Below are 13,645 nucleotides of genomic sequence, written 5' to 3' on the forward strand. Positions count from 1 at the left end.
AAATCATTCAGTATCTGTTACTTTTAAGACCTACAATGCTTATGCTTTAGCAGTTACTAATACCTCTCTGGCATCGTCTAGACCAACAATAATTCAAATCTGTCTACAAAAAGATTTCAAGAAAATTTGGGACAGGCTGCTGACTTTGGTTCCATCAGATGACTTTTGGAGAAGAAAGTACAACTTTCTTTCAACATGGACCACTTAAATCATTACATGGCCTACAAAATGAAGGGGTAGCATGCTGAAGAGTACTGACTCTACAGCTAATCCTAGCCCCATCACTTGATATTAATTAAATAAGCTGGCCTTCCCAGTATCCCTTCACAGTAGAGGAGTAGGAGTGAGTGAAAACAACACATTGCATTTGTAATAATGACATTAGACAGGAAGGCAAATGTCCTGATGTGTAAAACAAAGGTGTTTTGTTAGGGATCTGCATATCGGAATGTCATACACTGTACTCTCCAGAACTGTACCATCATCAAGGCGTGCACAGGATCCCTTCTAGATCCTCAGACATGCTTCAGGCTGGTTGCCCAAAGTCTTCCTAGATTCTTTGGAGATGAGAAACCACAAACCCTTGGCATTCCTCACCGTCTGGCTCTTACCTGTGCAGGCCACAGTACCACAACATCCCTGACAGAAAGACATTCCAGCCCCAGGAAGCTCTATGTCAGGACTAGAACGATGTGCACCCAGGACCGCACCACCACCTTCCTGTCACTGGTGAACTGAGTCAGACACAGCTGGCAAGCCCAGTGTGAAAAGGTCTGCCAGCCATCATGGTTTCTCTTGCACAACCTCATGCTTAAAGAAGCCCTTGCTAGGAGCTGTGCTGACCAGGCTACAGGTTGACTTTGAGCTTTTGTTCTCTTCAACCAGATTAACTTATGTGGTCCCCTCTCCCACTGGAAAAATAAAATGTTGCTGACATGTCCTTGGAGGCAGGCCATGACTGTAGTTTGATGACCTTTAACACAGGAACTTTGCTATGAACTCCCTTCTGCCGCCCATTCGAAATTATAATTCTTGAAGAAAAATATGGCGTGCCTGTCTAATGCCTGGAGAAACAATGGATGGACTGACTCTCTCAGAAAAGGATTCAATAACAGGTCTTCCTTGTAAAAATATTACTCTTGTAATTCTGCCAAGACCAGTGTTTACATGGATTATCTCTCATGTAAGTAATGGTAGAATAAATTAAAGATTCCAGGACAGCGCCAAGTAAGCATTTAAATTTCTTGAAGTTGTTTTTTTCTTTTCCTTAACACAGTTGGGTAAGATAGTCTGGGAACCCTTCAGCCTCAATATTCCCTCAAGTTTGAAGGTTGTTTATGGATTATAAAAAAAAGATAATAGGCATTACACATGAACTTTTTTTGGCATTCAGCTAACTAAGAAAATTTGGCAGCAATTTATATATCACCTTTTCAAATTTCATGGGTGGCTGACTGTAGCTGGTGTTTCTTAAGTGGTAGAGCTTCCGTTCTGCTTTGAAAAGAATCTAGATAAATTGTGCCAGATATGTTTCTGGCAGTAGATAGCACAGCTCACTGAAAAAAACCCCGAAATTTCATTTACTTTAGTTTATATAAATATCTTTAGAGATGAGGACAAAATCAGGTTAATCAAGTGAAGATATGAATTTAAGTTCACATGCAACTTTCTCTTCCAAACTTTTTCTTCCCAGTAGCAAGCACTCTTTTCTCTAATCTAGTTCTGATCTGGCTCACATATTCTCTATCCTCAGCGCTGGGTTTACAGCAAACTTGCTAACACTGGTAATCTGTATATCCAGCAGGGTCCTATCCTGCATCAGTAACATCTGTATAGTAGAAAAGTGCAGAAAAAAGGAGATCTTTGCACAGCATGAAAACAAGGGCATCTCTGTGACTATGGAAACAGCAGGAGAAAAGGCAGACTCCCCTCCACAGCCATCCAAACCTGCCTCCTCTCCTTTCCTACTCCTACAGTAAATTCATTCTCGGACAGAAGCAGTTGGCAGTAGAAATATGCCACAATAATTGTGTGGCATTGAATGAGACAACCACACACAGCAAAGAATTATTTTCACAGTGGTTATACTTTGTTTGCTGTCTCTCAAGAAAAGTAAAAAGCATTAGCACAAAATCAGTGATGTTTGGTGTCTATGCCAATGTTTGGGGAGTTGGAACTGGATGATCTTTAAGGTCCCAACCCAAACCAGTCTGTAATTCTGTAATTTCATGAATTATATTAAATGTCTGTCAAAGAATCAGTGGGATAAAATGGTCCATCTGCCAAAGAGATTAGAGAAGAATAACTGATCACTATTTCTTTCACAGTAGATCCTGGAGAAGGTCCCTTGAAGATGGGTTATTGCAAGATCTACTTAGGAGAAAACAGACACTGTGGGAAGAGAATGTAGTGTAACTAAGTGGCATATATGTTTTTCCAGATATTAGCAAAGCACTAGAATACTGTACTTCAGTGCTGTCTCATTGTTATATTAATAGACAAGTTAGGTATGAAACAGGATTGATTTACAATTAGCTGGCTAGAGCATGGTACTAATAATAGCAATCTTATGGGATCAAGCGCTATATGGGCCACTTTATTTAAGAGCTGGACTGGATGATTCTTGGGGGTCCCTTCCAAATCAGAATATTCTGTGAATCTACAACTTACTTTTTTTATGTAGTTTTCAACTAAAGTGGCTAAAGCTAGACAGATGATGTTCAAGTTCCACCATACTTCACTACCAATACAATGAATTCTTAAATTGCAAAATTTTGTTGCTCTTCTGATGTATCCTAGGTGTCCTCAAGATGACAGGTATTCTCTGTAGACATTCTTAGGATTAACTGGTTGACTAATATGCCAGCTAATCTTCTCCTTGCCATTATTCAAACCTTACAAAACAAAACTCAAACAACCAAAAAACAATCAATGAAAGAAACAAACAACTTTAGAGGGGAAAATGCTGAAAAAATTATACAGGTTAAGTTAGGAAAGATTAGATATACTTCAACTTATCCAGAAGACCTGTAATTAAAATCCACAAAACGACAAACAAACTTTAATTCAAATTCTTGTACAAGTATCCAGATAATCTATTTGAAGAAGTAAAAGAAAGTCATACCTGGCCATAGCAACCTGCATAATGAATAAGGCTTGGGTGGTCTTTTGAGCAACTGAGTTCTGCAATAGCTTCTGTTTCGCTCACCATCCACCGAACACACTCCAGCTGACCATTCTAAACAAATAAAAAAGTCTAAATTCCAGCTGTTTATATTCTAAACACATCTACTAGAGAGCAAAAGGTTTATCAGAATTATTAAAAAAATCCAGTTTGTTTAAGAATTTAAAGAATAAGCCAAAAACACCTTTTGTCTTTTTCTGCAGAAAGGCTGGCTTAATTAACAAATGTTCCTTTACTTCCAACAATACTTGAGCATTCTTTGTCATTCACAGAAAAGAGTGTGAATGTGCTGGAGTTCGTCCTGCAAGTGAGGGTGCCTTAGCAGAAGTATTTCTAAGGATGACCAACATAACTGGACGTGTCCTGGGTCATTGCAAAGTTCTGGAACAGCCTTTAAGTCATCTGGCTTAACTAAATCTTGTGGCTCTTGATTCTTACTTCCAGAGCGGTTTTCAACACTGATACAATGATATTTATTTTTCTTGCCTTTCCTTTATATCACTGTAACTCCTATAATGTTGTACTATGTGGGGTGGGCACCTCTTTTCCACAAAAGTGTAATTATACAGTTTTATACAGGCTAAGATTTCAGAGCATTTCATTAGTACAAGCAGGATCAGTTTAACTTTCTAATCATATGTCTTGGCCCAGAAAAATTAAAAAACCCAACCCTGCCACCTGCACTAGAGCCCTAGATCATTGAAATGATGTCCCAAATATGCAAACTGCAGGTTGGAATCCATCAGTCTTCTCAGCTTCCAAAACTTTCCCAGGAAGCAAGTAACAATAAACCCCCTCAAAGAAACAAAAACTCTTGTATTATGTTTCACCCCTTCCTTTCTTTGTTCTTAATGTATTTAGAGGATAAAAGGAATGACATATAACCATTCACTCTCACTAAAGAACAAGAACTACTATGGTTAAATCAACTGCTCTAGACAACTGGAAATTTTCTTGATGCAACTGCTTTAGACAACCAGGAATTTTCACCTCAGGGTGCTTTTACGCTTTGTAAACTTGATCTCACACTTGTCTTACACGATTACACTAGTATTTGTAAAAACCAATAAATGCTTAGGCTCCCTAAAGAAACAACTGAATCCAAGTTAAGAAAAAGGTGCTTGAAATATAACAAATAGTCTTTAGATTTAGTAGACTGACTTAAAAATTAATGCATATGCATTTATAACAATGTAAAAATTGTCATTGTTATACAGTGGGTATTACATCTTGTGTAGTAATCCATTTTACTTTGCTTATATAGTACCAGCCAACAGGGGTTTTTAGTCCTCACTTACAAACTTGAAAAATAACATCCTGCTAAATGCATTTCTTACTGCCATCGCAGGAGGAAACTAAACGACCTTTATGTCACATTACAGTAGAGAAAGGGCCCATTACCTTTATTGCTAACCCAGCTGGAGTTAGCTGCTCAATGTTTCGTTCATTCAAACAGTCTTCACCCATCAAAGAAGTGAGATGCTGCAGGCATTCTGCATGTCCCTTTGATGCTGCTACATGCAACAGATTGTTGTCACATTCATCATGGATCTTATCCAGATTATCTGCTGCTAAATGCGGCTGTTAAAAAAAGCCTATGTTAGTTACAGCTAAGGATAAAAAGACACATTTATTCTCACAGCCCCAGACACAAGCCAAACACAAGGAGGTTTCCCAATAGGCATGTTCTTCTACAGGTCAAAATAAAGAGCTTTTCACTTCACTGTACAGAACCTGGGTACTATTAGCGTAAGGACAGAAGTGGGGTGTTCACCGGCTTGATTAATTGTGAAGTTTCTCTCCTTCTCATGCAATTGTCATGCAACAGTGCAAGATATTAAGTGGTTTAAATCTTTGCACTAGTCTAATCAACAAAGTAGCTGCAAAAATACCCACGTTTTAATAATTTCTGTATATTTTGAGTTTTCTTTCCTTTTTAATTTTTTTGGCATTATATTGATAAGTAATTGAAGAGAAAATATTCATGACTTATGAAAGACATTCCTGATTAATTCTGTTCATCACAAAAGTGATAGCTTATGCTAAGCACCGTTTAAAAAGCAGTTAAAGCACATGACAGAAGACTTTTGTGTGATAGCTTGTTTCTGTGAAAAAAACTGTTGAGATATTTACTCAAAGTGCAACACCACTATGATGTAACAAATTATTTCTGCCCAATTCTAATTTAAAGACAAAACAATTGAATTGAGACACTACAAAAGAAAAACAGAAGATTGAAGACAGAGTCAAGAAGTAGCAATAACAAAGTTCCTAGAGTTATGTAGTCGCGCCAGAGTATTGTTCCATGAGTTTACTTCATTAAGAGATTTCAACCAGTTTGGAAAAAATAAGTATTTTCTTACCTACGATGTCCTCCTTTTTCCCCCTAATTTCTATTTCAGGATGAATTTAACTTGCTTTTATTTCTTAAGGAGTAATCTAATACTCTCTTCTGCCCCTGTCTAGTTTTGAATATCTTCCTTTGTCCTTGTTTCTATGTTAATGGCATGCCTTTGTGCTTGAGCTAGACTGTTAAACAGAGAAGCTAAACAAAAATCTAACAAAAACAGTTTTTATACATACACTGTGCCTTCACCAGCTGTTCCGTGTGGAGATCACATGCTCTGCATCATTGTTCTAACTTGCAGTCAGTTACTTTGGAAACCATCATTGACAGTGCCTGATCACAGTGCTAGAATTTACTAAGAAAACCTTCATATGGGTCAGAGGCCAACAAGGCTCTACAGAAAGCTCCCCCTGAGAATGCTACTGCAACAAGACAGCATAAACACTCCTGAATAATAATCAGAATACAACAGAAGCCTCTCTGTTCCCATCATCAACCTCTACCTAACAACAGCGGTAAATCAGCAATAACTGAGCAAAGTGACCCACAAATGTGAAAGACAAAACTCAGTTAGGATTTAAATTTTATATTTAGGTGATCCTGTTAGTTAAACTGTCTGTCTTCTTTACAATTTCAGTGTACTGCATAAAACAGCAATCTTGGCCATGCATACACAAACCTAGTATCTTGGTTTTGCTACATATTAATACTTTTCATTTGGAAGCCTATAAGCTTAATTCCTAAGGAGTCTACAAGACAAAAAGGGCAGTGGTTTAAAATATGAGTATCAGCTTAGCTAGCTTAATAAACCACCACCATAAATCATAAATCACTTCTATTCCATGTTTCTTATGAAAAAGATGATACTTACCAGTAAAGATATTTGGCCTTCCTTTACAATGTTTAAGATGCTCTTAACTTTTTTCACCTCTTCGCTCCTCTCTTCTGGGCCCGCTGCACTGCTCCAGGTCATACTCAGCTCCTCTAGCTGCTTGCTTTCTGCCACTGCCGTCTGAAGGTGGAAAGTCCTCCGGTGGCAGTTCGGCATATTCTTCTCAGCTTTGTGAGCAAGAGGATCAGGAGGTGTCCTGCTGAAGAAGCCCTTGCCTTGGGCTTCAGATTCATGGGCTGAGCTACACTTAACTAAAGGCTGAGAAAGCTCTAATTCTTCTGCTGAATGCTTGTGCTGATCAAGGACAATGGGCTGCGTTTTTCTCAGCTGAGCGCCTTTCACAGCAGACAGCACACAGAACTGCGTCCCGCCAGCAGGCGAGCTCTCTGTGCTCCCTGCAGGACAGGTCTTGACACTTAGACCATTCACAGCTGAACACACACTTAAAAGTTTTTTCTCAGGAACTACCTTTGTAAGAGGAACAGGTTGCTGACTTGATTTAATATAAGGCACATCCAAAATTTCATCCATATCCAGGTCATAGTGCTCCAGCTCCCCAAGCAGAACAGCAGGCTCGCTGCTTTTGCTTTTAAGGCTTTCTCCTTCTCCTGGACTCTGGTCATCATTTGGAGGTGCAGACTGAGAATCACTGCCTTTCTGATATTCTCCCTTCTGGTTCTTCTGGTCATCACTTTCATTGTTCTCAGAGCTTTCTGGCTGGTGCTTTAATGGAGAAACCCTCTTCACTGGTCTGAATTTATTGCATGCATCTGCAAGTCCTGTTGGTTTCTGTGCATTTCCAAGAAGAGTTGAGACCCCACAGTTCCAGCTGCTGCTGGAAACTAGAGAAATAAAGGAATTTGATTTAGTAGTGAGTGCTACCTGATATGTGACACGATAGCATGCTTTAAAGATACACCTGGCCAAACACCAGAAACAAGAATTATATGATAACATGCGGGATTTGTATCTAAACACCTTAATGGCATCTCTATCAAAACTGAAGAATTTTACATTCCTAAAAAAACTTTCTTCAAGGATGTATAATGTAATCATTACAAATAATTAATTCTAATCAAGTTCTAACCAAAAACACAAGTTGTCTGTGAGCCAGCAAGGTGTGCTTGTGCCCAATAAGGCCAATGGCATTCTGGGGTGCATCAGGAAAAGTATTGCCAGCAATGGTGTAGAGGTGTTCCTCACCCTTTACTTGGCCCAGATGAGGCCACATCTGGAGTGCTGTGTCCAGTTCTGGGCTCCTCAGTACAAGAGAGACACAGAGCTCCTGGAGTGGGTCCAGCAGAAGGCTGTTACTAGTACCGGACACGACCATCTCTCTTTACCAGGAAAGGCTGAGGGAGCTGTGCATGTTCAGCCTTGAGAAGAGACAAATGGGGCAGGACCTCATCAGTGACTATGACTATCTGAAGGGGGGGCTTCATGAGGAGGGATCAGGCTCTGCTCAGAGGTGCTCAGCAACAGCAGGAGAGGCAATGGGCAGACACTGATGTGCAGGAAGTTCCACTCAAACATGAGGAAGAACTCCTTTACTGTGCAGGTGACTGAGTACTGGAACAGGTTGCCCAGAGAGGTTTTGGAATCTCCTTCACTGTAGATACTCAAGAATTATCTGGACACAATCCTGTGCCATGTGCTCTGGGATGGCCCTGTTTGAGCAGGAGATTGGACCACATAACCTCCTGTGGTCCCTTCCAACCTGATTCATTCTGTGAGTAATAGCCTAGCGGCATTTACAGGGATCCTGTCCAACTATGTTAGTTTGTACTCTGCTCTGCATTGAGAGGCATCATAAGAGTAGGATGATTTTCTGAGAGGGCAACAAAAGAGTTAGCCAAATCTTTTTAGTGGATTTGTTTCAGCACCAATAAAAACAATTCAATTTTTAAGGCCTGTTTCCTCTGGAAGATGTATTTTTCTTACAAGAACTAGAAACTCATGTACATCAACTGAGAGCTGGGACTGTTCAGCTTGGGGAAGGAAAGGGTCAGGAGGAATCTCATCATTAAGAAGAGGTAATAAGGCTCTTCTCCATGACAGGACAAGAGGCAACCAGCACCAAGTGAAATAGAAGAAATTCGATCTGAGCACAAGAAAACACTTTTTAAATTGTGTGGTTGGTCAAACACTGGCATAGTTGCCCAGAGACTTTTCTCCATCATTACAGATACTCAGAATTCAACTGGACACAGATCTGGCTTAACCTGCTCTAACCAACCTAAACAATTCTGTGATTATCTAATCTAAAAATTAAGCCTCTTATTGAGATGTGATGTTCCTTCTGAACTTCTCCTCTCTATGTTTGGTTTCTCTGTCAAATTTTCCACCCCTTATATGTATAACCTGTGTACACTCACACCCACATCCACACCTATAGCTCTGGACCTTCCAGACAATTATTTCAGTGCAATACAGGACAGTTTGACCAGTGAATCTGACTTGAGAGAAGGGAAGGAGCTCAAGTAAATTGAACTCTTAATCCAAATGAACTTGAACTCAATCCTACCGAATTTGTACTCTTTCAGAAATAGTGCCATCTGCATCCTATTACATCATCCTGTAATATTGATGATCTTCATAAACAGTGGAATTCTGGCAAATAGTTTTCTTTCTCTTGTTATTTTCAGTCGAGGGACAGCACTAAAACCACAAAAGCATTTAGGCAGGCAGTTACTATGCCTCTTTCAACGTACACTAAGAGTTAATGCAGACTAAAAGTCAAGAGTACTGTTTAAACAAAGCAGATTTATAACATGCGCTAACTGCATATCAGTGGGATCTAATTTGTGGTCAAAACACACAATTTGCCATGAACACCTTCCTAAGGAAACAGATATATACACTTTCAGTGCAACATTAATATCTGAAGCAAAAGATTAGTATGGCTTAGTAGTTATGGATATCTGAAAATTACATTAATGCTTTTGGAAGTGCTTAAGAAAACATTTCCAAAGAAGAAATAAAAATAATAATAATCAAAAGGCATGTAACTTAGTGGGCCAATACAAAGAACACACTGTACTGACTTATTTATGTATTGTATAAGATTTTAGGTTCAAAGGCCTACACTTTTATGTTGGTTTTATTTACATGTGAAATTTTTTCCAAGTGATACAGGGAAATGGATACCATGTGTTTCCCAGCTGTTTTGTTCTGACAGGAACTATTAAGCACTCAGTATGGAAATGAATTCTGTCTGAGTTTTATGAAAACAGTTCTTTCAACACAGGGGTCTAGACAGAGGAAAAGGCATCAACATTTTGTTTGTCGTCACTTTATTTAAGATTACATTTATTTTGCTGCTTCACTCTCTCCACTTTTTAACTTTAATAACATGCATTTACATAAACCACTGGTGACCAAACTGTACAATCAGGCACTGAGAAGAAGCAATGACGTTTGTTACAAATCTGCCTTAGATAATTGTGAAGTCATGTACTTCTCCTTTCTTTCATTAAAGTCAGAGCAGAGTAAGGAACTTCCATTTTTCATTGGTTTTTTTTTTTTTTTTTTTTTTCCATAATCTCCTTACAAACACAGCTTTTCCAGGAAAAAGAACCAAACTGGAACACCGAAACCTGTTAGCAATATTTTTACTGACTTAAGAACATCCTCTTCACTTAACTGAGATGATGAATTTCCACTGTTTTTAATAAAGGATTAGAAATTGGCATTTAACCATATAGCTGAAGGAACAGCTAGCAAGTCAGACTAGCAGACACAGTATTTCTTTGTACCATTTACTCCTTGGGAGCTGCATCAGTCCTCAGGCAGTTAGAGCATGATTTCCCTCTACATGACACTGCAGCCACAGGCTGGAGTGGACCAGGACATGGCCTGAATCTCTTCCATTCTGCTTTCAGATGCTGAAGAAGCAAAAGCAAGTGTTGCCTATAAATCCCAAAGCACCAGCACAGCAGGAGTTACACTGAGTAGTCTTAAACAGCTGCTCCAGAGGAAAAGCCTCTTGCTCATCTCTCCATACTTATGAACTCAGACAGGGGCCATTAAAAGTCTGGGTCAAATAAATACTGTTTGATTATTTTATAAACAACAGTAAAAGATGGCCTGAGTTTAAGGCAAGGGGTTAGAATGCGGAGCAGCTAGTTTGATTCCAGAATCTGACAAATAATTCTGGTATAATCCTAAAAGGTGATGAAATTTTTTTTTTCCCCAACTATGTGTCAAAATTGTTTCCCAAACTTTTATTCATTAATATAAGAGACTTGGATTATCCTACTATTGTATTACTGAGGCAAAAAGAGTGAGGAACAAAAATTGCAGACTTCTTTTGCATTGGTAAAGAAGTGTTAGCTGCCTGATACACCTGAGGTGTCAAAGTATTTCTTTGGCACAAGAAAAACTTTATCTGACAAAAGCCTGCAAGGGCCAATTTGCAGATGTAGTTCCTCACCATATATTATGATCTAGTTTTTTGGGGTTTTTTTTGAAGAAGACAAAATGCAAATGAGTCCAGAGGCCTGCAGGCTTATTTAGAGATTTTCTTATATATTTATTTACTTAGAGATGTCCTAGAACTACTGGGGGCAAATAAGCAGAAAAGGGGGCAACAAGGAAGCAACTTATCTTTCAATTTAATCCCCACCAGATTCTATGTTCAGGAATCAAAATTGATCCTTATAACATGTCTCCAGCTGGAAGCACCTGTTGACTTCAGAGTATTTTTTTAATAATCTCCATGTCTAGAGCATGTTGAGAGGTGGAGTTTTGTCTGGTATACAAGCATCTGTAGAACTACAGGGTAACTGAATTTCCAATCATCAAGATGGAAATCATGCACAGATGAAATTGTCCACTTGTGACAGGCAGTTTCTGTGATACTTACAGTCTAATGCCAAACATCAAAATGCCTGAGTATAGTATCATGTTTTACTTTAAGAAAGTTTGTGAATAGCACTGACAACTGCCTATACATTTTTAAATGCAATATTTCAACTTATTTCTCATGTAATATTAGGAGGGGACCTGCAGCAAGTCTACACAAAGTTTCATATTTGGAGTTTTACTGTCACCTGAAAGAAATGCCTGAGCTTCTTCCTTGTGATATGCCTTCAGTAGAGACTTGACTCAAATAAGACCCGCATTAATTCCAGGTGTAAATAAAGCACTGTGATTCTGACTTTGTATACAGGTGCTAAGGTGTTGACTACATTAGGGAAACTTTCCAAAAACTCATGTTTGTTATCACCAATGTATTGCCAACACTTAGAGAAGTATGTGGGCTCCATGTGATAGAGGAAGGGGTGTTTCTTACAAACCAATGGATAACCAGAGCCAGATCCAAATATCTATTTACTCCTTTATTAATATCACAAAATTCATATTTAACTGAATTCATTTTGACTGAAGGTGGCACTGTTTTACAGTTTTACTATATCAATAACCTGAACATACTGGAGTTCTTTAACATAAACTCTACACCATGAGAATCTCAATTAAAGAACAACCCTGCACAGATAAAAATGGAGGAGGTTTGCTTCCATTTAAGTGGAATTTCAAGTCACTCTAAAGAAGAAAGGAAGAGTATACAGGGTAAATATTAATTAATGCTTTTAAATAACAGTGCATCTTTTCCAGGTAATTCAAATATTTTGCATCTCAGTGAATGAATATTTTTTCTTATCTTGGCTTGAGGAAGAATAATACAAAAGTTCTCATTCTCAAATAAATAATAACGGAAAGACAAATAAAATTTTTAAATCAATAAATATTGTTTACTCTTGTTTAGAGTGTTCTATGGATGTAAAAGGAAGGTAGCAAGCAAAGTTCTAATGAAAAATCAGAAGAGGTTATTCTGGCACAAAAGGTGTGAAAAAGAAGATAAAGGATGCAAAAATTAGGTAGGAAAAGAACTTGTATGTAGCTAGCACAATTTTTTTTTTTTTACTAAGAAAATTCTTTCATATTCTACCAAGGAATGATCCAATCAGTATTTTATTGTTTCAGACATACTTACCTGGGAGATATTTGGAGAACAAGTCAGTGAAATTGATGGTTTTTAGCACTGCTTCCAAACCAGATTTTACTTTATTTTCTCATACAACTAAATACTACCAAGAGCTTGAGACACATTTTTTCTGCTCGTTGATTTATTTTCCTCAATTAGGAAACTAATATTTTGAATAATTTTTCAAATGGCAGTTTCTTTGGGTATGAATAAAGCAGTGCAGAAGGATAACTGTTGGACATTAAAAGTGAATTTGTTTTTACCAATCAGTGAATAAAGATCTAGAGTAGTATATTGCCTTCATTGGAAACAGCCATTTAAAGACAACTGAAAGTTGTCACAGATGACAGAATATACTTCAACAATGACATGGTTCAGTGAAGCTTGTTGGACATTGCTGTCTTGAACCATTTGTTCAAGTGTCCTTAGAAAATTTGTCCAGAAAGAATTGAACCAATTTCATGCTTAATAACAAAAGCATAAAGGACTGATTTCTGTTTTGGTTCATCAGTCTATATTAAACAATGCTGGAAATCAATGGACACTCTGGCTAACACTTCATTTCAAGAAAAATGTGCCAGCTTGTTCCATTTCTAAACCACATTCTTTAATTTTCTATCTTTGACGGTAAAATAACAACAGAATCATTGAATATTCTGAGCTGGAAGGGATCCACATGGATCATTGAGTCCAAATCTTAGGTGAATGGCCTGTACAGGGCTTAAACCCACAGTCTTGGAGCTAATTAGCACCTTGCTCTAAACAGCTGACATAATGTCCACCTTATTGGTTATTATGCTACCTAAAAGATCATTATCTTGATGGATGATTGTAAAAAAACAATTACCCTTAATCACACTTTATTGTGGATAAACCATAATTTTCCCTGCAATTTTTTGCCAATACTGTATCTCTTTCCCCTTGTAATCTGGGGGTACTGACACATATGCTTTGGCTCCAAGGATCCCTTCTGACTTTCCTGAGTCAGAATTCCCTAAATCCAAGAAGGACTCAGAGAAGTCATAAGGGACTTGGATGCAGGACTTGAAGGAATACTAAGGAAGTTTGCAGCTGATACAAAATAGGAGGAGCAAATTACTCCCTCTGAAGACAGAGGGGCCCTGCAGAGAGACCTCAACAAATCAGAGGGCAATCACCAACTGCTGTATGAAGCTTAAGAAGGGAAAGTGACACATTCTGCTCCTGAGATGCAGTAGCCCTGGATGAATGGACAGA

General features: G+C 38.3%; 1 protein-coding gene across 7 annotated transcripts in view; it reads right to left on the reverse strand.

Moving 5' to 3' along the window:
• The window catches only part of LOC121331507 (synuclein alpha interacting protein), an 88,027-nt gene that overhangs the window by 24,370 nt on the left and 50,012 nt on the right, over window positions 1-13,645 (reverse strand). For all 7 annotated transcript variants that reach the window (XM_041395981.1, XM_041395977.1, XM_041395978.1 and 4 more), the window contains 3 exons: window positions 6,403-7,265; window positions 4,586-4,765; window positions 3,125-3,238 (listed from right to left, as the gene is read on the reverse strand). In XM_041395981.1, coding sequence (XP_041251915.1) covers window positions 3,125-3,238; window positions 4,586-4,765; window positions 6,403-7,265 — 1,157 coding nt within the window. The remainder of the gene's footprint in view (window positions 1-3,124; window positions 3,239-4,585; window positions 4,766-6,402; window positions 7,266-13,645) is intronic.

Source organism: Onychostruthus taczanowskii, unplaced genomic scaffold (assembly GCF_017590055.1).
Source record: "Onychostruthus taczanowskii isolate IOZ18803 unplaced genomic scaffold, ASM1759005v1 scaffold122, whole genome shotgun sequence".
NCBI classification, from domain to species: domain Eukaryota; kingdom Metazoa; phylum Chordata; class Aves; order Passeriformes; family Passeridae; genus Onychostruthus; species Onychostruthus taczanowskii.